This window comes from Zootoca vivipara, chromosome 3, assembly GCF_963506605.1.
Source record: "Zootoca vivipara chromosome 3, rZooViv1.1, whole genome shotgun sequence".
Taxonomy (NCBI): Eukaryota; Metazoa; Chordata; class Lepidosauria; order Squamata; family Lacertidae; genus Zootoca; species Zootoca vivipara.
In genome coordinates this window covers 8,601,123-8,623,999 of record NC_083278.1, presented here as the reverse complement: position 1 = coordinate 8,623,999, position 22,877 = coordinate 8,601,123, and the positions used below count along the sequence as shown (strand labels likewise).

The 22,877-nt window shown below is 41.8% G+C and overlaps 1 protein-coding gene across 1 annotated transcript; it reads right to left on the bottom strand.

Annotated features, from left to right (window-relative positions):
• Positions 1–2,846: 2,846 nt before the first annotated feature.
• VPS36 (vacuolar protein sorting 36 homolog) lies at positions 2,847–22,571 on the bottom strand. The gene is made up of 14 exons (XM_035110227.2): positions 22,416–22,571; positions 20,648–20,716; positions 19,326–19,396; positions 17,559–17,673; positions 17,078–17,167; positions 16,538–16,624; positions 13,067–13,099; positions 12,323–12,400; positions 10,751–10,885; positions 8,824–8,889; positions 7,258–7,322; positions 5,500–5,584; positions 3,631–3,707; positions 2,847–3,539 (listed from the first exon to the last, which is right to left on the bottom strand). Exons 1-14 carry the CDS (start codon positions 22,509–22,511, stop codon positions 3,446–3,448), a joined length of 1,161 nt encoding a protein of 386 aa, XP_034966118.1. The 5' UTR covers positions 22,512–22,571; the 3' UTR covers positions 2,847–3,445.
• Between the last annotated feature and the right edge of the window lie 306 nt (positions 22,572–22,877).

The following is a 22,877-nucleotide window of genomic DNA, read 5'->3' as shown; positions in this document are numbered from 1 at the left end:
CCTCTTTTGTTGACCACCAGCATTACGCTTTCCATTTTGAAGTTTGGAATAGAGTGGTTGCTGTAGAAGACGATAATCAGGCATCCGAACATGACCAGTTCAACAAAGTTGATGTTGAATAATCATTGCTTCAACACTGGTGATATTTGCTTTTTCCAGTAGACTGGCATTAGTTTGTCTTCCCAAGTGATATGTAATTTTTTTCGGAGACACCGTTGCTGGAATCTTTTGAAGAGTTGGCGATGACGTTTATCTAAGTGGCCCATGTTTCACAAGCATACAGTAAGGTTCATAGTAAAATAGCTTTGTAAACACGCATTTTGTTTTCTCTGGAAATGTCCAGGTCCTCAAACACTCTGCACTAGTCAGGAGAAAGCTGTACTTTCAGAGCTCAGGTGATGCTGGATTTTGGCATCAATGTTGGCCCTTGTGGAAAGATAACTGCCCAGGTAGGAGAAGTGATTGATATTTTCCAATGTTACACCAAGTTGGATTTTTGGTGCTGCAGAGGGGTTTTGCGCTTGTTGGTGGAGCACTTTGGTTTTTTGGATGTTGAGCGTTAGGCCACGCTTTTCATGATTTTCTGTGATTAAGGTGGTTTGGAGGTCATCATGTGTGCATGCACACACTACGTTGTCATCAGCATACTGAAGCTCTGTGATGGAAGTTATGGTAAACTTACTCTTATCATGTGATCAGTTATGCAGGGCAGGGCTTACCTGGGCGACCCAATATTTTATTCAAGTTGACACTCCTGGTTGGAGTTGGAATCCAACACATATGGAGGGCACCAATTTGGGAAATAATGCACCACATGTCAAATTGTGTGAAGTACTGTTCCACTCACAGCTTGGTCATGTGAAGAGCGCTACATGTCTTGCCTTGCAAGACTTCCATTTTTCTACTACTGAACTGGAGAGAGATATCTGTCATAGACACACACACACACACCAACATGAATGCTAAAAGCTGTTGATTTACGTAGTGTCTGGAGCTCTTTTCGTAACCCCACAAAACCCCAATCAGCAGTTTCTTGAAGGAAACAGTGACAAAACACCTTATTTAAAAAAATGTAGTACCAACGCCTGTTACACAAAGTAGTTTTTCCATACCAATTAGTCAAAAGCCCTTAAAAGCTACCTTTAACAATGGGGAAACAGTGGTGCGATCTACCTGTTGGTGAGTCACAATATTATACGGCAAATATATTTCAGGACTAACTTCTAACAAATTGCTTTATTTGTCATTTAACAATAATATAGTAAGATCTGTGGTCTGTCTGTGGATTCATGGCTGAAGACAGGGGACGGCACATCCATCACATTAAAATATTCATATTGTGTTTGAACTGCATGTTTATTGCTTCTTTTATTACATTACAATTTGTATTCTATGGCATTCAATCCTATGCATGTTGACCTAATAATGAGATTCACTGTATTCAACGAACCTTGCTCAGAGGCAATTGTGTATACATTAACAGCTGAAGACTGTTATCCAATTATTTTTTTTAAGTTAGTTGAACAAGTATGCCTGTGTACATGTGCATGTGATTAAAATACTGTAGTTTTTAAAGAGGAAGAAGCATGGAACCTGTGTTTTAAAGTTGGTGCATGTCCTGATTCCTATTCTTGGAACACAGTACTCTGGCTCTTAGTTCCAGGAAAACCAAGTGTTTTCTTGAAGACATCAACACACGGTCTAGGCATTAGCTCAAGGTACAGGGGACACGGAAAGCTGTCTGTGGACAAACGCGGACTCCCTTGGCCTGAAAAGTTAGATGAGCGCCGCCCCCAGTCGCCTTTGGCCGGACTTAACCGCCCAAGGATCCTTTACCTTTTACCTTTACAGGGAACATGATTCATAAGCCTACAACAGAGCTCAAAAGAGTACGGTAACTAAGATGTTGTCCCAACACTTGACACACCCCTCCTGCTTAACTTTTAAAGAGGAGTGGGATCAGTCATTTGCATGGTTCTTGTCCAGGAAGAGAAGATGAAAGTGTGTGCTCTATTCACACTAGTGCAAACAGCAGCATGTCCTTAGTGATTAGGGCCAGAGTTCAACCCCCTGACTATTATTCTGCCTCTGGTTCAGCTGGCCAGCTGACTCCTTGTCTACTACGGGAATTTCCCTCAGAGATCCTGCCACAGAACCTGCCATCCCAGATGGACAAATGACAATGGATATTGTAAGTGACACATTCCCTGTGTCTTGAAACCGCAGTTTTTCTGGGGACTCTTTCTTATGTTGATAAATTAATATGAGACAACTTTTTAGTTGATCAAAAGGTTTTTAATTAGCTAATCTAGCCAATTAATAAACTAAATATTGCAGCTGTACTTATATTCATATCAGACATTATAATGACACAAAGAAAACACACAACTCCAATAGGATTACTGGTATTTGGTGAAACATACCGTAATAATGGTGTAAGAACACATCACATATGACACTAAGGAATTCTCCCTATTAAAATGGGTTTGTCTTTCATAGAAACCGACACAGTGATAACTTCCACCCAGACAGAGAATTGGTACTCAAATGAATGACTGTTTTTTAAAGAAAGCGTATTTTAAAAGGGCAGCTGGCAGAATAGCTCTCAGAATAGCTGGCAGAATTCCTCATAGCTAGGCAAAAGCAGACAAAAATAGCAACATCATGGAGCTGAGAATCAAACAATGAAAGGAAGGAAATCTGAGTTCACAATGCTTATTGTCTTAACATTCAGCACAAAGCAACACGCTGGTGTCTACATTTTTTATAATACAGATTAATCCTTCCTGTGAAGAAAGTTTATAGGCAAAAATACCCAGGAAGATTTCCCCCCTGAAATGTATAGGCAAAAATACCCAGGAAGATTTCCCCCCTGAAATGTAGGCACTTTCAAATTGAATTATTCAGTAGTAACTGGAAAGGGCAAACACGCTTTGTATCGTGTTATGTTCACACCAGTGATCTTCTTCTAACACTACTGAAAACGTAATTGCTTTGGAGTTGCAGATACAAAGTCCATAGTAAAAATGGAATAGGGGAAAATGTACTAAGCAAACAGCCCGTTTTGTGCTCTGTCTACTCTTGCAAGTAGGTCACAATAACATCCCCACCTTTCCTGAAACACTTAACTGCCTTCCTCTGTAATTTAACAGCACAAGGTTTCTAGTGTATCAAATCTGTCCTCTTAAGAAAAAAGTTTCAAATTAGTCCTCTGCATTAATTATCCCACACGACCTGCACACAGTTGTAACATAACGTAATCTATGCACACTTTTATGGTCCCCTTTCTTCCTCTTTCCACATAGGGCCCACCGCCACCTCAGGAAATGTTTGTGCACCATCACAAGGTCAACTGGGCAAAAGGTAGATCATTTGGCTTCTTTTTGTCCAGACTACAATGTGCCAAGCATATTTGAATGGAGGGGAAGACAGAGCTAACATATCATTAGCTCTGTGTGAGAAATAAATTTGGGTAGAATCTCAAGCCTTCTACAGAATCATCTCTGCAAAGTTGGCCCATCTTTTCAGCTAGAAGCAGCCTAGAAAAAGAAAAAGAAGGACTTGTGTTACTTTTAATAGATGTCTTGAGCTATTAAAAATGAAGGAAAATTTGTTGTTTGTTAAGTTTACCTTTCTTTAGCTAAAAGTACAGACATTCCCACGAGCTTTGCAAACTCTTCTGCTGTAAGAGATCCCTTTTCAGAGACCTAATAGACAAAAATGATAAAATAAAAGCTTTGCATGGGTAATTCCACAGTGAACAACATACCGTTTGTAAACTTATTTACATAACATTTTGTGTTAATTCAATGTTCATTGAAGTTCAAATAATATTAGCTATTTATGTGTTAACTGAATTGATCTTCCCTACAAAAATAACCAAGAAGTAGATATAGCTTAAATGCTTTATTTTCATCGTGTTTCAAAAGATGTGACTGATACAACAGTTTTGCAACCTCACAAATTTATTCTAAACTTCAGGCAATTATACATACACAGGCACACACACTTTAACAGGTAGAGAGGTCTGTACATGGCATGTAATCTATAATATGCAAGAGCCATAATGGTCTCTCTTTCTCTTTCTCTCTCCCTTTTAAACTAAGTGTAAACAGAGCATCCATGGTATGGTGATCTAGTACAATTGTGGTTCCAATTATACACTGTCCCAAAGACAGATATGGATCTCACATGTTATAAGGAACACTGCTTGTGCCTATGTGTGCACATTTAGTATCTGCTAAATGACGAAGGGATGGAGAGTGCTGGATTTTGATTAGGGAGCCCTGGATTCAAATCCTTGTTTGGCTATGATGGTCTCTTTGTGGCCCTGAGAATGCCACCACCTCTCACCTTAACCCATTTCTCGGGTTTGTGGTAAGACAAAAGGTAGGATAACCTCATATACCACGAGCCATAGCTCCTTACAGAAAATATGATGGAACAATTTATCTTCACAACATGTGAAGCAGCGGTCAATTTTTTCAGTCCCTCCCCTCCCCTCCAGTAACAGGAAGTCCTTTGAAGTAGGCATGTGTCCCTAACCTGCAGGTCAAATACCAGGCCTTTCCTGCTTAGCAAACATTTAGTTAGGATTTTAGAAACTTCGGGTAAAAACCTGCACTGGAAATCTGCTGCTGAAAGTTCGTAGAATTCAGCAGAAGCCCTACGACACTGGAGGAAGGCAAGATAGCCTGCTCCTGCGACAGATATCCCAGCAGAACTTTCTCAGTATGCCTGCAGAGCCATCCCACCAGCAAAGATACACAAGGGGTCATGGCTGCAGGGTGAGAACACATGTACCATATCCTATACTCTTTATATGCACCGGCACACTCATTTTGCCACCAGAATCACAGAACTGGCAAGGGTATCGGGAGGCCATCCTGTCCAACCCCTGCTCAAAGTAGGGGTTGACATGAAAGGGAGGTGCTGGGGCTTTGCAGCCTCTTGCGGGGCAGGATCAACACAGTCAGTTTAGTAGGGTAGGAGAGCTGGGGGGGGGAATTCACATCTGGCAAACAATGTGCCTCTTTGGTTTCATTTAGTACATGGGGAGACGAGTCTAAAAGCCCAGGACACAAATTTTCACAGCCCTCTAGCAGCTATAGTGGCTCATTAACCAGCAGTAATGTATCTAGCATTAACTCTGGAAGTGCTGACCAAACAAAGTGTTGACACTTGATTCTGATCGAACTAAGCTTCCTAGAGCAAAATATACACCAGGAACAAGGGACGAAAACTGCAGAAAATTACCCATCTTTTGCATAAAGGCAGGCAATGGGAATACAGAGACAAGAGATCTGTCTTGACTGTATCCAGCTATGCTGAGCTTGAAGCAGGTGGTGTCTATTCTTCTGACATGTAAAAATGTGTGGGTCTTGGTGCATGTGTGATTTACAAAAGGAAACAGGACATAGATTTGAAGCTTGGTGACAACAACAGAAAGCATCACTGTTTCTTTAACGGATTGCTTGAGAAAATAAAACGTTTACATACTGTCTCTAAGGCAGAAGCCACCATCTCTTCTTCATTGTGGGACTGCAGCTCAATCACCATAACGCCGCTGTCGAATATACGCAGCCTAAACTCGAGACGAGGAAAAATACAAACCTTAACTAGAAGTCTGTAGCCAAAGAATTGGTTGATTAGCTCAAATTGATAAGTAAAATTTATTCCCATTTACAACTCCCCCCAGTGCTTTATTCATATCTCCATCCTGCTTTTCTTTGTCCTACTTCCTTTCACCATCCTGTGGCTTAAGGAGCCCTCCTAAGACTCCTTGCCCCATCCATCCCCATAGCACAAAGAGATGTGAGGACTTTCATTCCAGATTCCCCACACCTGAAACTAGCTCAGGCACCCCCAAACTTCGGACCTCCAAATGTTTTGGACTACAATTCCCATCATCCCTGACCACTGGTCCTCTTAGCTAGGGATCATGGGAGTTGTAGGCCAAAACATCTGGAGGGCCGCAGTTTGGGGATGCCTGAACTAGCTCCTCTAGTCACATTAACACAATATTTAAAGCACACTGCTCCCACCAAAGAATGCTGGGAGCTGTAAACTGTGATCTTTGCATGAAGGGCAGTAAAGGAATTTAATAAACAACAACAACAATAACCAGTAGTTTACCGCTCACATTCCTCCAACTCCCAGCACCCTTAAAAATTACAGCTTCTTTGGGGGAAGTAATGTGCTTTAAATGTACAGTGTGGATGAGACCCACTCCCTTCCTCAGGATATTGTTTAAAATATATAAGAGCAAGGTAGTAAAGAACTGATTCTCTAGCCTGGTGTGGTTTCTGCAATCCTGAGTGCGCAAGGAAACAGCGCTGTCAACTATTTACTTTGAATCAGATCCCCATTCACTGCTGAATAGGGGCTTCTTGGTAGTGGTGCCCGCCCTGAGGAACGCCCTCCCATCAGATGTCAAGGAAATAAAGAACTATCTGACTTTTAGAAGACATCTGAAGGCAGCCCTGTTTAGGGAAGCTTTTAATGTTTGATGTTTCATCATGTTTTTACTACAGTGGTAACCTTGGTTTACAACCATAATCCGTTCCGGAGGTCCGTTTGTAAACCAAAACAGGTTGTAACCTAAAGCACGCTTTTGCCAATGGGGCCTCCAAAAAACTTTTGTTCGTAATCCAAAACAAAAATGGCTTGTAATCCAAAAAGAGGTTGCAAACCGGGACACGCACTTCCGGGTTTGATGTGCCTGTAATCCAAGACGTATGCAAACCAAGATGTATGTAAACCAAGGTACCAGTATTTTGCTGGGAGCTGCTCAGAGTGGTTGGGGAAACCCAGCCAGATAGGCAGGGTATAAATAATAATAATAATAATAATAATAATATATTATTATTATTATTATTATTATTATTATTATTATTATTATCATCATCATCATCATCACCACCACCACCATCATCAAGTGGCAAGAAGAAAGACTTAACTCCATGACCTTCAGAAATGTAGATATGCGCCCATACTACTTGAAAACTACAGCTCACATTTACCTGCTGGGTTTTTCAAAAAATTAGTTGGTATGGATGAGGAAAACACCAAACCTTAAGTGGACATTTGACAGAAGATAGCATAACTGCAGCCATGTGCCTGGTTGCTTTGTGCTACGTCTTGGTTCCAAAGTCTGCATATTGGAAGGAGGATGGGGAAACAAGCCCCATCGCACCATTTCCGGGGGATAGGGGAGGGGGGAAGATGAGTTAGAATTAAATTTTAAAGGATTCTCACCTGAGAGGTAATTTTAGTGCTTCCAACATCTTACACGCATTTACTAGATCTTCAGGCGAGAGCAGCTAATGGGGTGAGAACTCAGTTACATTAATCACATTGCAAGCATGTCTTACCCTCACAGTTGCCTCTTAGAACCCGCTCCCCTTTTTGCATTGTTGTGTGAATACAGAAGCAGTAAAATACATCAGTGTCAATTCAAATATGAATAGTGCTTACAGGTATTAACAATCCCTACCCCTCCTTCAATTCGCAATATGTAAATCCTAAGAAATAATGAAGGTAACCACACATGGAGGAGTGGTTCGTACATGTTAATCATGTGGATATTTAGACCTGAAAATACAGTCATAGGAATTGTCTCTGAGTCAAACTACACATTAGGGAGTATAGCGGTCTCATAGGACAAAGGCCCCTAATAATTTGAAACGCACATTTATTTGGTTTCAATGTTTTGCTGGCATTCTGTAACATGACAAATACCAGTGACCTCATAGCACACACCAAGCATGGGAAACCCGTGACCCTCCAAATGCTGCTAAACTACAACTCCCATTGCTCCTAGTAAACATGGCCAACAGATGGGGATGATGGGAATTGTAGTCCAACAGCACCTGAAGGGCTGCATGTTCCTCACTATTGGCCTAAACAGTCACCAGTCTGTTGAGCTCGAATCAAAGAAACCCACACACATACTTTGCTAATAAAGTTTTACTGCAGCGATGGCAGAACACACTGAATGCTATTTAGCTTATGTTTCAAGCCAAGTTGCGTATTATGTGCTAGTCTTGTAGGTCTCATAATTTGAAATGCACTCAACTGCTCTCGCTCTCTGTGGACTTATCTGGCTGCTCTGCAATGCAATGCAATGCAAGACATCTGTGCAATTCAGAAAGTATTCCTTTTGGCACTTGCTTGCTAGTCACTCTGCAAGAAATAAAGCTGACAGTACTTCTGGCTCTCATGCAACAGGCTTCAGCTATTTAAATAGCAAAACTTTTAAACCTTCTCTTCCCAATCTGTTTTGCTCACTCACTCCACATATTTTTTAAAATTTATTGACATCCATCTCCATGCCCTCAGAACATAACTGTGCTTAAGGTATTTTACAAGCCTTCATTTTACTTCAAAAAATCTAAAAACTGTCCATTGCTTTACCATGGAATCTTGCAAACTCGATGCAAGGTCCAGTCGACCTCCAGATGTTGCTGGAACTCCCATAATCCCTGATCATTAGCCATCCTGGCCAGAGTTGATGGGAGCTGGAGTCCAAGAACATCTGGAAGGTCAAAGGTACGCCCGCCCCCGCCTTAATGCCTTCAAGACATCCCCACTTCATTGTTCTGTAGCACATTATTGGATGGAATTTACTATGGAAAATTATCCTATCTTGTTAACATTATTTTTATAATGTTCTTTTAAAGAAAATGGGAACAGCTAGACACCAAAGGAAAGAACTATTTCCCCATCCCCTACAGAAACTTTATTTCGGTTTTGGCTACTTGGAGAAGCCTTAAGTTGATCAAGCCAGTTTTCTCAGAATGCAACAAGGCAATTGTTCCTCACCTCCAGGCCTCGAGCACGATTCACCAAGCAATAAACCTCTGTGAGTGACATTATTCCTCCCCGCTCCTGTGGACACAATATTGGTTGGTAAGAGAGAACCAATTTAGAACATCCAGCCTCCTGCCTCTAAGTCTAAGTAAATATGATTGGCTAGTTGACAACATCAACATGCCCAAGCAGAAGACATATCTGGAAATGCAAATGGCACAGAAGCTGCAGTAAACATAGTCCTAGAAATTTGTCAGTAATTTCTAAAAGGTCATCTTCTTTTTCTATTTGACACAGCTCCAATGATTTAAGGGCCTGCTTCACATCTTACCTGCAAACAATTAAGCCAATGTGCAGGGGGGGGGAATCACAGATGCTTCGCACCTTTTTCCTTCTTGCTACTGCTGTGCCCCTAAGCCACGGCATGGCTTGGCATCATCCAAACCTAGATTTGTGGTTAGCCTTCCGCAAACAAATGACAATGTTAAGCCAAGAATCTTGGTTAGAACATGTGGTTTGTTTGGAGAAAGCTAAGCTAGGACCCTGGGTTTGGATGAAACACAAAACCAAATCATGGCTTAGTTCCCAGCAGCATGGTAGAAGCAGGGGAGGAGTGAAGTTCCTGTGATTTTTCACTCTATGCAACAGCACAATGCATGTTCCCTTTTCAACCGTAGTTAAGCCTACCATAATTTAAGGTGATGTACAAACACTGCCAGTGTGGATCTCCTGTGTACTCGGCAGTGGTTACAGAGGCAAATAATGTAGCTTCTGAGCAATTTCCTAGTTCTCCTTCAACATCCATTTTACTTCTTTATCAACTAAGAATTCTACCACATGACTGGTTTTCAACCTCTGAAGAATTTTAATTCCTTAATATTACACACACACACACACACACACACACAGCCCTTTGCTCCACAAATTCCATACTTCTTTTATTGCCAATCTGCATTTATTTTGCCAGGGTTTGTACTCTATTTGCTGCCTTCATTTGGGAAATATTTTCACCTATTCAAAGATGCGGTCTTTCACCTCCTTGTTTAAACCTGTTTGCATCCTTTAATCATTTAAAAAGTATTTCCTGTTTCTTACTTGGTGTGTGAACAAAACATGGTATATTCTCTATTACAAAAAAGCATCAGAATCAAAATGGACTGGAAAAAATTATACTGTGGCACCTATTGTTTAAATCTCCTCACAAAGGAGTATCACCACTGAAGAAAGTCCACATTTCAAAGAAGCATATTAGCAATCATTCTGATTCAACAGAGCATGTAGAGAGATGTCAGGGCGACATGTGCTGAGCCCCTACTTTTAAAAACCTAAACTGTTGATCACCATATGGTGAGGAAAAGGAACTGTTTCCATCCCTCATTCCTCCTCATAAAACAGCTGATACGGTGGATTTTTGCTTTTAAAAAATAAGGCTGTGCACGCACAATCATGTTAGATGAGGCTGAGAAATTGCACACACAGCACTGATTTATGCCTGCTTCTATGCATTGTCAGCCGCTGTTGCCTGTGGGTCTTACTGCTAAAAAAGTTGTGGAAATTTCATTGCGAAATGCAAGATCTGCTAGTTTGGAATGCTAACTAAAAGAAATGCCAACTTTGTTTTGTGTCGTTTTAAAACTGGATGTGCGTGAGTTGCCTACTAGTGTGCCCTTCTAACACAGTCCTATTATTTAATTCCCCAAAGATTTAAAATGTGCCCCTGATTAATCTACGAACTGGATAGAATAAGGCCTTTGGTCATAATTTTGATCAAGTGTGTTATGGCTACAATCCTATGCATACATTTGTTTAGTAGTTTCTGACTCTTCGTTTAGTCGTGTCCGACTCTTATGCATACATACTTAGTCCAAAGTAAGTATGCACAGGAATATAAAATATGCATAGTAAATATGAAATAAATTAAGATTCCTGAGTGCCTTACCTCTAAAGGTGCCTGTAAAATGCCAGCTAATTGCTTTGCCAGTTGCATATGGAAATGTGTTCCAGATCCATGGGTTTCCCTGGTGACTGGATTAGCTATGCCCATGCTCAACAGGTATGATTTAAACCTGATCGTCTGTGGAAATAGGAGAGGGTGGGAGGAATAACAAGATGGGTTAAGATGCCATATTCTTAACAAACAAATGCATCCAAGATAGATGAACAAACATAGGAAGAGCCTGCTGGATCAGGCCAGTGCCCCATCTAGCCCGGCATCCTGTTCTTGTAGGGTCGAATCCAAATAGCGTTAAGGCAAACATTCCATCAGAGCAAGGATTTCTCCTACCACAATGGAAGTGTAACACCCTCTCCCCCATCCCGTATGCACCCTAAATCTGTTCTAGGGCTTCTCTCAACCCTCTGGAGCGAATCTGGGATGTGCAGGACACAAAACATAGCCAACAGCCTCATCCTCCACACTTATCTAATACTCTTTTAAAGGCATCCAAGTTGGTGGCCATCGCTTCCGCCTGTGGGCACAGTTTGCCCATCCTCAATCTTGCAACATTCAGCTTCACCAGATTTTCCTAAGTTCTAGTGTTATGAGGGGGACCAGGGAACTGATCTTTATCCCCTTTCTCTATATCAGGCATCATGTTATGCAGTCGTATGCAAATGTTGTAACCTTTCCTCGTATGCGAGTTGTTTCATTCCCTAGGACAGAAGTTCTAGAAGTACTAGGAAGTTCCTAATGTACTAAAACAGGGAGATAACTGAGGAGTCATAGGTCTGCCAAAATTATGACCTGTGCTACATTCCCCATCTCCGCTCAGGTTCACTCTTAAAATTCCCCAAAGAAAATGAATGCACCTGTCATACCCCTTGCCCAGCAAAGAACAGGTGCTATTTTTAGGAGGCCAAGCGAAGAAAGGCTTGGGAGTAGGAAATGGCTAGCATGTAGAGAAAGTGGGTGCCGACAGCATTCCCCAAGTAGGAAAGATGATGCTGTGGATTGCCAAGTCACCTTTTCCTCACCTACAAAAGACTGCTCTCCTGGAAATCAATCTACTTGCAAGGAAGACCCTCAGCCAGCCAATTCCCAAGGCAGCTAGGAAATATTTCTCCTGAGACTATTCTTACTATAGATTTTTATAAAATCAGAATACAATAGAATAGAATAGAATAGAATAGAATAATTTATTGGCCAAATATCAACCATACTTGGAATTTTGCTTCAACTACATTGCAGTGTAAAGAAAAAACATACCTCAAACACTATTCCCCTCACAATTCCATGTTCGGGAAACAGCCAATAAATTAAGCACCAATGCCAGCATTATTGTGAGCGAGCGAGAGAAGATTGTAGGTTCATGTGCATGCTTACTTTCAACTATAGGTGAGGTTGTGTGTATGGATGGGGCAAAGCACTGCAGTGAAGTTTCAAAGAACACCAGCATTTGTTATGCCGTATTACCAATTCAAAGTTGGAGAGCATTATATACATTATCATGGCAACTTAAGTCCGTGTTTCTCAGAGTGCGTTGGTGCCTAGCGCATTAAAATATTAACTGACCTCATCTTCGGTGATGTCACCTTGCTTTTCTTTGATCTTGTTAGCAATCGATTTGGACAATTCCACCATTTCCTTAGCCTATCAAGACACAGCATAGAGACAAGACACAGCTGTTGAAGACAGAACACTTCGCCATGAGCCTCTGGGGCAGAATCAAGCTTTGAGGGGTTTCCACGCAGGACATCTTGCAGATTTAATCAAGGGCACTTCCAGACTTCAGGGCACTTCAGGTAGGATTCAGTCACAACCTAACCAATTCTGGCGGCACAATTAGATTTGATTGGGTAGTCTTCCACAACAAACCCACTTCTCCAAAAAGTTGGATTTTTTTTTTGCCACAAGGAAATGTACTGGAACATGTGAAGTAACACTTCCTTTGACATAACATCCAATCTCCCTGCAAACAAATCAGGATGAAAGCTCAATAAATAGACTGTCTGGAAGTCCCCCAACTATTAGCACAAGGTGATAGCTAGAGAAAGGGACCCTCTGGACTCAGTCTGAGCGTTCCTTCTCTCACAAATGTAACACTAATCATTAGTGTAGGAAGATTCAATCATGACCTCAATTATTATTTGCTATGGGATGGGGTGGAGTCTGAGCCACTTAGAAGCAGGTCCTTCAGACACCATCACATGTTATCTGCAACATTCAGCAGGGCATGCTCAACTATCTGCTTACTAATGGTTCTGTAGATGGGGCCTAGCCAATTTAAATTCAGAGAGGTAAAAAGTGATACATTACCTTTTCCATTAGCTTGCTGAGGTCTTCAAAAGCCTGCAATAATCAGACACACACTTGGTAATGTTTTCCTCACTTATAGAAAGACAGACTCATTGCAATATTTCTTCATCCACTGCCTTTCCTCCAAAATCAAAGCCCTGAAAATAATTCTGATTTCTAGCATTTTAAGACCATGTGCTTCAAAACTGTAATTAAGAAGATTCTAGTCCTGTGCTTTGTAACCTGAGCAGACTGTTTCTGTATAAATAGCATGCTGTGTGTTAAGAGGTCCTCATCTTCCAGATAAGAGGGTAGGGTAATTTTAAGCCAAGGGTTGGCAGTAAATGACCTTTAATACTCAGATTTCAAAAGCTTGTACTTATATGACAATAAAGATATCTTATCTTTTCTTATTTAAATATTTATAGTCATTTTCTCTCTTAGGCAAGGCTAATTAATAAAGGAAATTACCATGTATGGTATCTATGAGTTCCCTGAAGAGAAGGCAGGTAAGAAATGTAATAAATAATTACAGTTGTATACCCATATAACTGGAGTTCTCTGGGCACTTTGCAGACCATAAAAAAATACAATATGAAGCAACATGATAAACAACACTAAAACTTAATTGGGCGGGAATTAAAACAGCTAAAGCCAACACTGGTATTGCAAACACTTTGAAACCATGAACTGCAAACATAAACCTGACATCTCATCAAAATCTGGAAGCATTTAACAAGACATTATTGCATGCAACATTGCCTCCCCAATTATTTACCAAATTCACTATTCTAACCTAATGGAAATGACCAAACCTTTATCATCTTATGCATGTTGTCAGTAACACGCAGAAAAACAAGCCAACAAAGAGAGAAAAACAGATCTAGATAAATAAAGGGCTTGCTGTAAATAATCCTTTCCCTGTCTAATTGATTCATGCCCAAGTACAAAGGAGAATGTGCACACACCTAACAGGAATTTCCTCAGAAAAACAAAGAACTAAGGGAATGAATTGTTATCAGCAGCAACCAGCAGGTGCAGGAAACCCATTCTGTACCGCAGGGCACAAGTTCTGAAATAAGCTGATTGGTAACTGCAAAGCAGATTTCCCTATGTTTTCAACATCCACAATTTGATTTCTTTCATCCTCTGATAAGCAGAGTGGAAGAGAACAACACAGGGGCACAGAAAATTGCCTAATACTAAGTCAGAACCCTGGTCCCATCTAGCTCACTATTGTCTACCCTGACAGGCAAACTCTTGTGGATTTCAGACAGGGCTGTCTCCCAGCCCTACCTGCAGCTGCAGGTTATTGAACCTAGAATCTTCTGCATGTAAGGCAGATTTCTCTACTGGTGGCACAAGGAAATTGGCTGCTTCTGCTGCAAACAGTAGCCTCACGGCTCTTCCTCCACCAGCCCTCCCTGATACCACACAGTTAAAGAGAACATGTCGCATGTCTGCTTAGAGACCTTTGAAATATTAGTAAATATAGAAACGCTTGGAAATAAATAAATAAATAATCATTGTGCTGTAAGATGACCCTTTCCCAATCTACTTCATGGGATGAAGTGTAGTGGAAAGGAGGTGGAAAATGAACAGCAACACACCACCTTATAATGCACCTTCTTTTACTACATGAGGTGGGGGAAGACCAGCAGGAAACAAGGGGCTGCTATATTGTTCAGCTCCACCCTAAATTTTTATGTGCCTGTTGTAAAAAGAGGAGAGTAAGTAAATCCCTATAAAAACAATAGAGATCAATTTGTTGCAGTAAACAATAAGGAGTGACAATGATGTGGGTATAATCGTCTTGTTCTGAAAACAAGGAAATTCTACCGCCAGAAACAAAAACCACAATAGCCAGAAGTGATAAACAAAAACAAGCTGTTACAAATACCAGGAAGCAAATTATTAGGAAAAAGAAACCCTCATGTTTATAGAATTACCAATCCTCCTCCTTCCTTCTACCCCTTGCCATTAGATCGGCTACATTCATATGGCCTTAAATGGCTCTTTGTTTTTCTAACCCAGGCATCCCCAAACTTTGGCCCTCCAGATGTTTTGGACTACAATTCCCATCTTCCCCGGCCATTGGTCCTGTTAGCTAGGGTTCATGGGAGTTGTAGGCCAAAACATCTGGAGGGCTGCAGTTTGGGGATGCCTGTTTTAACCCTTAGAAAATGCTTTTGGGTCTCTTTGGACAATTGGAAAAGCCTGCATTTTTTTCTCTGCATACAACATTTTGAGTCAGCCAGGCCTGATTCAATGATACCATGGCAATACTTTTGTCCAAAGCAATGGAGGAGGAAATGATTGCTATATAGCAGGCATAGGCAAACTCGGCCCTCCAGATGTTTTGTGACTACAACTCCCATCATCCCTAGCTAACAGGACCAGTGGTCAATGATGATGGGAATTGTAGCCTCAAAACATCTGGAGGGCAGAGTTTGCCTATGCCTGCTATATAGGTTTGACCAGGCACCCCCAAACTTCGGCCCTCCAGATGTTTTGGACTACAATTCCCATCATCCCCGACCACTGGTCCTGTTAGCTAGGGATCATGGGAGTTGTAGGCCAAAACATCTGGAGCGCCGCAGTTTAGGGATGCCTGGGTTTGACTCTCTATAAAAATTATTAATGGACATAAGCCCTGTGATGCTGAGGCTGGAATGCGCAAAACTCAAGGAGCAACACAGCAAGACAGTGCAGCTTCTAAAACAGAGCTTTGCACACTGTGGTTTGTGACACATTAGTGTGCCGGCTGCACTGTGTAGCTGTGTTGCACAAACGCTCCCTGCATTCCTTCTGGGGCTAGAAAGGGATTAGTAAACTAAATTACTGTGTTGTGAAATGATGAATGTCTAAAAAGTGTGTCAACCAACATGAAAAGTTTGGAAAGCTCTGCTCTAAAATATAGAACATTTAAAAGTGGTGTGAAAGACACAGTTACACCACAGGCACTTATATGTGATGCTTAAATGGGCATGTTGCACACAGCTCTCACTATTGCAACTGATGCACTGGCCAGAGGAAGAATGGCATATTTTATTACTTGATAATATAATTTCTATACCGCTTAATTTATTAAAACTATCTCTAAGCAGTGGACAGAAAACTGAAGCAACAAAAGACAACTTAAACTAACGTTAACTTAACTTTCCCAAATAACAAATTACGCTATGCAAGCACTGGAGGAAAAGAATTTTTCCACAAAAGAAGCATTCACTTCATGTTAAGACACCTATATCTTGTGCAACAGCTGCGTAAAAAGTGCAATAGCTGCATTTGTAGAGGGGGATACATCCTTTGCAAAAGCCCGTAAGCACTGGTCCTATTTTAAAATTATGTATTGTAAAATATATAACACATTTGGCTCCCAAACACAATGACTGTGATTCAAAGATATTTACAGACTTTCCCTATCAGCAGCTTCCAACGACTCAAACAGTTAAAAAAAAAATCTGCACATGAAATTCCGATATTACTCACCTCGGAAATATTTTTATCCATCTCTTTTCTTCTTTCTTCTAATTTTCTCTCGATACCTACAATTCCTGCAGCTCTTATTCTTCCTGTCTGGAAAAAAAAGCATCAAAAAATGGGTTATGAAGGAAGTGCTTAGAGTTCCCTCCTTTTGGAAACAAGTAAAGTCTGTGCCTGCCTTATAACATCTGTGAGTTCAGGGACATGGGGTGTATTTAGAAACAACCTGGGGAGCCATCGGGGGGGGGGGGTAACAAGGCCCGCCTCCCCCCAAAAAATTTAGGCTGGCCACATGACCTGGAAGCTATACGCCGGCTCCCTCGGCCAATAATGCGAGATGAGCGCGCAATCCCAGAGTCGGTCACGACTGGACCTAATGGTCAGGGGTCCCTTTACCTTAAATGCAAAAATAGCCAATTTTAATTAAGATTGTGGGGTGTGGGAGAGAGTGTTATATAATAAAACAGTTGCATAAAGTAAAAAAGAATATGTATTGAAATGCTTATTTGAAAGCAGAGGTCCAATAATCAAAACCTGCATAAACACCTGTGAGCCTCTGGTAACATCAATGGTCTGAGAAGCAGGCATGTTCTCCCACCTCCGCTGAGTCATTTCTTCCGATAGCCTTCTGTAGAACTGTGCAGAGGTTTGAAAAAGAAAGGAGGCAAGGTAATTCCAAGGATGCAAAGAAATCAATTTAAATATATTTCATATTTTCTTTAAAAAAGCAATTTCATAAAAGTAATTTCTCAAAGCTACAAATATGTAACGGACTGAATTTTAGTGCATCACTGATCTTTACAGATCTCAAAAGTTTAGCAGTCCATACCAGCATGTTATAAGCAAGACACAATAGTAATAAACAGTAATACCCATATAACGATTTTTTTCTTTTACCCATTTAAGTCTTCCAAAACTTTCATTTTAACTATGCTGAAAGTTCCCAGACTTTATCTTTACACAAATGAAATTTTAAAAAACCCAGCCCAATATCATCTCACCCATCAGGCTAAAAATACATATATACCTCAATCTGTCCATGTTCTTTGAAAGAAAGTTTGATATACGAGTATTTACTACTCTGGAAAGGGCCAGGCTCCTTGTTGGAAGGTACTGGATGAAGATGAACCACTATTTTCGCACTGAAGAGATGGGAAGAGGAAGACAGAGAAAATCTATATGTGCCCTGTAGTTATAAAAAAGCAAGGCCGGTTCCTAAATATTAACAAATGTAGATTTTATGTAGTCTTTTATCATGGGCAAACAATATAACCAGTTGAATGTAATATAACATATTTCTTATAAATTTTCAATAATTCACTTGGTTGTTAAGAATTTTAAACATCAAATAGTTTTCAGAATACAGTATTTAATCTCCCTCTCTATATATAAAACAGGAGATTAAAGGCAGACAAAAAGGAACTTATAGAACTGCAGAGTTGGAAGGGACCCTGAGGGTCATCTAGTCCAACCCTGTACAATGCAGGAATCCCAATTTAAGCATACACCCTTGTGCAAATTAATTGAAACAAACAGTGTAGTTTATTGTACAAAACTCATATATACACATACAAAACTCACATATACGTACATTAGTAGCGAATATGACCTCCGCTATTTTTAAACAGCATTTGAACATAGTTTGGCATGGAGTCTACTAGTTTTGAACAGTCACTGCTAATTTCTGGATCCCTGTACAAGACTTGAATCATCGCCACCAAGGGAGTGTTTCCTCTGCCCTGCCCTACCTGGTTCCAGCAAGAAGCAGTACCATCACAACTCGGAGGGCAGTGCAGCAGTTGCGCACTGTCACTGCTTTTCACACTGTGCAAAGGTAAATGCTGATATTTTTTACAAGATGCTTTGATGGCCACTGGGACGTGGGTGGCACTGTGGTCTAAACCACAGAGCCTAGGGCTTGCCGATCAGAAGGTCGGCGGTTCGAATCCCCGCAACGGGGTGAGCTCCCATTGCTCGGTCCCTGCTCCTGCCATCCTAGCAGTTCAAAAGCATGTCAAAGTGCAAGTAGATAAATAGGTACCGCTCCAGCAGGAAGGAAAATGGCGTTTCCATGCGCTGCTCTGGTTCGCCAGAAGTGGCTTAGTCATGCTGGCCACATGACCTGGAAGCTGTCTGCGGACAAACGCCGGCTCCCTCGGCCTATAGAGCGAGATGAGCGTGCAACCCCAGAGTCATCTGCGACTGGACTTAACGGTCAGGGGTCCTTTTACCTTTACCTTGATTACCACTAATAGAAAAGCTGCAATGCTCACGGAAGACAAACATGTCAAGCTCCCTGGACTAAGTAGCCAGCACTACTAGAGGCTACTGCAACAGGCTGATCAATTCAACTTTTATGTCCATCCTTCACAAGCAGACCCAAGGTGGGTTACATGTATCGTAGAACAAATTAGAACAGGAGCGTCTCCACCCGCATCTTTCGGTACCAGACACTGAGGTTCAGCTCCAAGGTCCTTCTGGTGGTTCCCTAATTGCGAGAAGTGAAGTTACAGGGAACCAGGCCAAGAGCCTGCCATGTGGAATGCTCTCCCGTCAGATGTCAAGGAGATAAAACAATTATATGACTTTCCAAAGACATCTGAAGGCAGCCCTGTATTCCACAGGGAGGACGCCACTGCCAAGAACCCCACTCATCCTTGAATAAGGTTCTAAGAAAGGGAAATAAGGATGCATTATGGATTGGATGCTTGTGAAATACTGAATATTCAAAATAACTCAGGCAAGCAACTGTCCCCAACATAACAGATTTTGCTACAAACACACAGTATACTACCTTTTTCCTATCCCGGCTGCTTGTTCTTCAATGAAGATAATTTGGGAAAGAGGAATAGCCATACAACATTCCTAAAAGGAGCAACAGAGAGAATAAAAACAAAGGGATTTTGATTGAATCCTGCTGTTATTGTAAGGCTGTAGAACAGGCACCCCCAAACTCGGCCCTCCAGATGTTTTGGGACTACAACTCCCACCATCCCTAGCTAACAGGACCAGTGGTCAGAGATGATGGGAATTGTAGTTCCAAAACATCTGGAGAGCTGAGTTTGGGGGTGCCTGCTGTAGAACCACAACATTCTTTTTGTACTAAGTTCTACACTGAAGCATTTCATGTGTAAAATTCTTGCCATTCTAGACCATTTTTGCTACTCTTGTACACAGGTATGTGGAGAAAAAAGCTCCCACGAATATGAAATAACAGCAAGACATCACTCAAAATAACACATATATTTTTTGCCTAAGTTATCCTGCAAGTATAAACTGCTTTTCACTGTTTGGGGTGTTGAAACTGCAAACATTTTTGGGCTTATTAACACCTCCAGTTTAAATCTCTGTAGCTCAGATTACATAGATCCAATTTATTTCATCATTTCTACAGTTGTAATCCTTGCTAATTTTATTCTTGAAACTAATTTTTTCAAGGGGGTGTTAGTTTTGTTTGTTATTATGGTGTGTATTTTTTGTTTTTATATTATAAACCGCCCTGTGATCTTCTTATAGAAATTGAATCAATAATAGTTGCAGTGGTAGTAGTAGTAGTAGATTAGCTAAAGACAGAAAAACCCTGTGAAGAGGTAATGCTGTTGACTCACAATTCTCTCAATACTGTTCCCATACAGCTAACCAGTCACATGCTGAAAACAATAAGTCTCCCCTTGGGCTTGCACACATGCCAAACCCTCCCTTCTCCTTTAGAGAGGCTGCAAGGAGATCAGAAAATTTTCACTTTCATTTTTGATTAATCAGAATGCAGCATGTTGTCTAAAACCTAAATTGGGTAGCATTACATGCTAAGTCAAATTATGGTTTAGCATGAATACGCATGTGTGTTGGTTCATGTTTAGTAATGCCAGTCACTTTGCTTTAGGGACAGTAAAGGGAGTCAAGCCAATGTTTGGGCTTAGCACTATGTCTGAGCCCAGATTTGTGGAATGTCTTGCTCCAAAACATACCACAGGCCATAACCAAGGTGTGTTCTTACAGCTCATGGTTTGTTTGGGGGAGACAATTTGCTCACACACAACCATCACAGGCAAATAAACTTTACTGTTTTTGCATATTATATGGAAATTATAGACATGCCAGAGTACTGATACTTACATGATTTTTCTGATCTCTCCAGATCAATCTGTGCGTACTCAGAAGCAATATGCCCGTATCAAACTTTACCTGGGTAAGGAAGATATATTTCAGTTCATCTAAGTCTCATCCAGTTTTTGCCCAATACATAATTTTAAAATCATGCAGAGCACTTGCTGGACATTACTAAACACCCTGAGTGAGCACGGCATCTGTTGTTACAGAGGGGTTCACTTCTCCCTCTACTCCCCCCTCAAATCTGGAGGGCTGGATGAACTTCTAGAGCAGATTTGGTGGGCACATAGGGAGAGAGAAACTTTCCAAGTGTTCTTATGCTAAACCAAAGCATAGGAATACAGGAAAATGCCTTATACCATGTCAGCACTGACTGGCAGCTCTTCAGGAGCTACCAGCAGGTATCAGGGATCAGGCTTGGAGCAGATTGCTCTACTACTGAACCATGGCCCTTCTCCATTTGAAATTTCAATTATCAACTTTTGCTTCAGCTCCTTCTAGATTGTGCAGGTAGGCAGAACTGGTTGAAGCAAGCATGAGCAACAGGGTGGTTCTGCCTTTGAAATCTTGAAATTAGGTCAGCCATCCTCACTACCTATAATCTGTCACCTCCTGTAGCAAAATGAGAGGTGCTTCTTTTGACGTTGAAGAGGGAATTCAAGTACTATTTCCCAGGTATACCAGACAGCAAAGACTGATATGAATTAGAATGAAGTAGCTTCAATGCATATGAACCACAGATACTGTGAAATCCAAAATAAAATGAGGCAAACTGCAGTTGTTACACCTGCAGTGTGCGGTGATGAGACCTTGTGCACTTGCATTATTCCTTCATTGCCTGACTATGGATTTAAGTCAATTGACTAAGCATCCTCTAAACCAGAGGTGCAAAAGGAACAGGATAGTGAGGCAGGCAGGCAGGGAGGGACCACCTCACAGCCTGCTCCAAACAGGGCTTTCTACCACCAACTGCACTATGCAAAACATCTCAATGAGCTGCTTTGCTCTCTGACACTGTTTCAGTGTGGTTTTGTTCATTTATTCTGATTTCAAAGGTGAGAAGCTATTATTACAGTATAATAATACTGTAAAGAAAAAACTCCACATGTGATCTGTGTACAAACGCTACAGAGAAATCCAGATATTTTAGCAATCATAGCCTACTTAAAATGCAGACATGCAAAACTTTAAAAAGATGCATTGATAACCTCTGATTCAAAAACAAATGTAGAGGAATACACTGAAACGAGTACTGTAATGGGGGAGAGAGCCACAATCCGCACCCTTCTGAAACAAATTGCTTGATGCTTCCCGGTACAGTACTACAAAGCTCCATTAAATCCAAAACTATACTGTGGACACCTTGCCTAGGGATGATCAACAGTTTCAATACCCGCGACAGGTAAGAGAAATCAGCCGAAGCCCCACCAATGCTGTTGGGGGCATTTCATTTCACAGTGACTGGGAGGTGGCGGGGTTCGAACGACCGAGCAAAATACTCCCTGCAAGTAGAAAACGGAGCGGAGAGGGGCAGCAGCAACCTCTCTTCCCCTTGACACCCTAGCTTTCTAGATGCAGAGCGCCTTCCCTCGATTTTCTGGGGGAGATTTTTTTTTAATCCTCCCTAAGGCGATAAGGACCTCTAAAAGAGGAAACCTCTGCCTGCAGCCCGCTGGCAACTTCCTCTAGCCTACGCCACTGCCTTGCCTGCCTAGCTCAGGCCGGTGTCGGCTCCCAGGCTCGCCCGCCCCGCGCCACGGCCAGTTCCTCCGACCTTCTCCTCGCCGTCGTAGAGGCGGACGCCACGCTGCTGCGTGACCAGGTTCTCGTGGATATCCAGGAGGCCGTTGGTCCAGGCGAAGCGGTCCATGGCGCTTAGGCCAAGCTCTGCCTCCCTCCCTCCCTCGGCAGGCAGCGGGAATGGCGGACCCGCCCTCCGGCACCTCCCCATTTCGGAAGGGGAGCGTGAGACGGGGAAATGGGCGAACCAGAGACGAGAAGGACGCCTTGGGGCGGGCTGAGGAGGAGAGGGAACCGCGCGCGCGCGCGCACACACCCCGCCTCCACAATCAATTCCTGATTCGAGACGAAACCAAATTAGCGAAAGCAAGGCGGCTACGTAAGCCTGATCTTTATTCAAAGAAAAATAGCTGTTGGCAACAGGGTTCCCACTCACCCTCCAGATGTTTGGCCTACAACTCCCATGATCCCTAGCTGACAGGACCAGTGGTCAAGG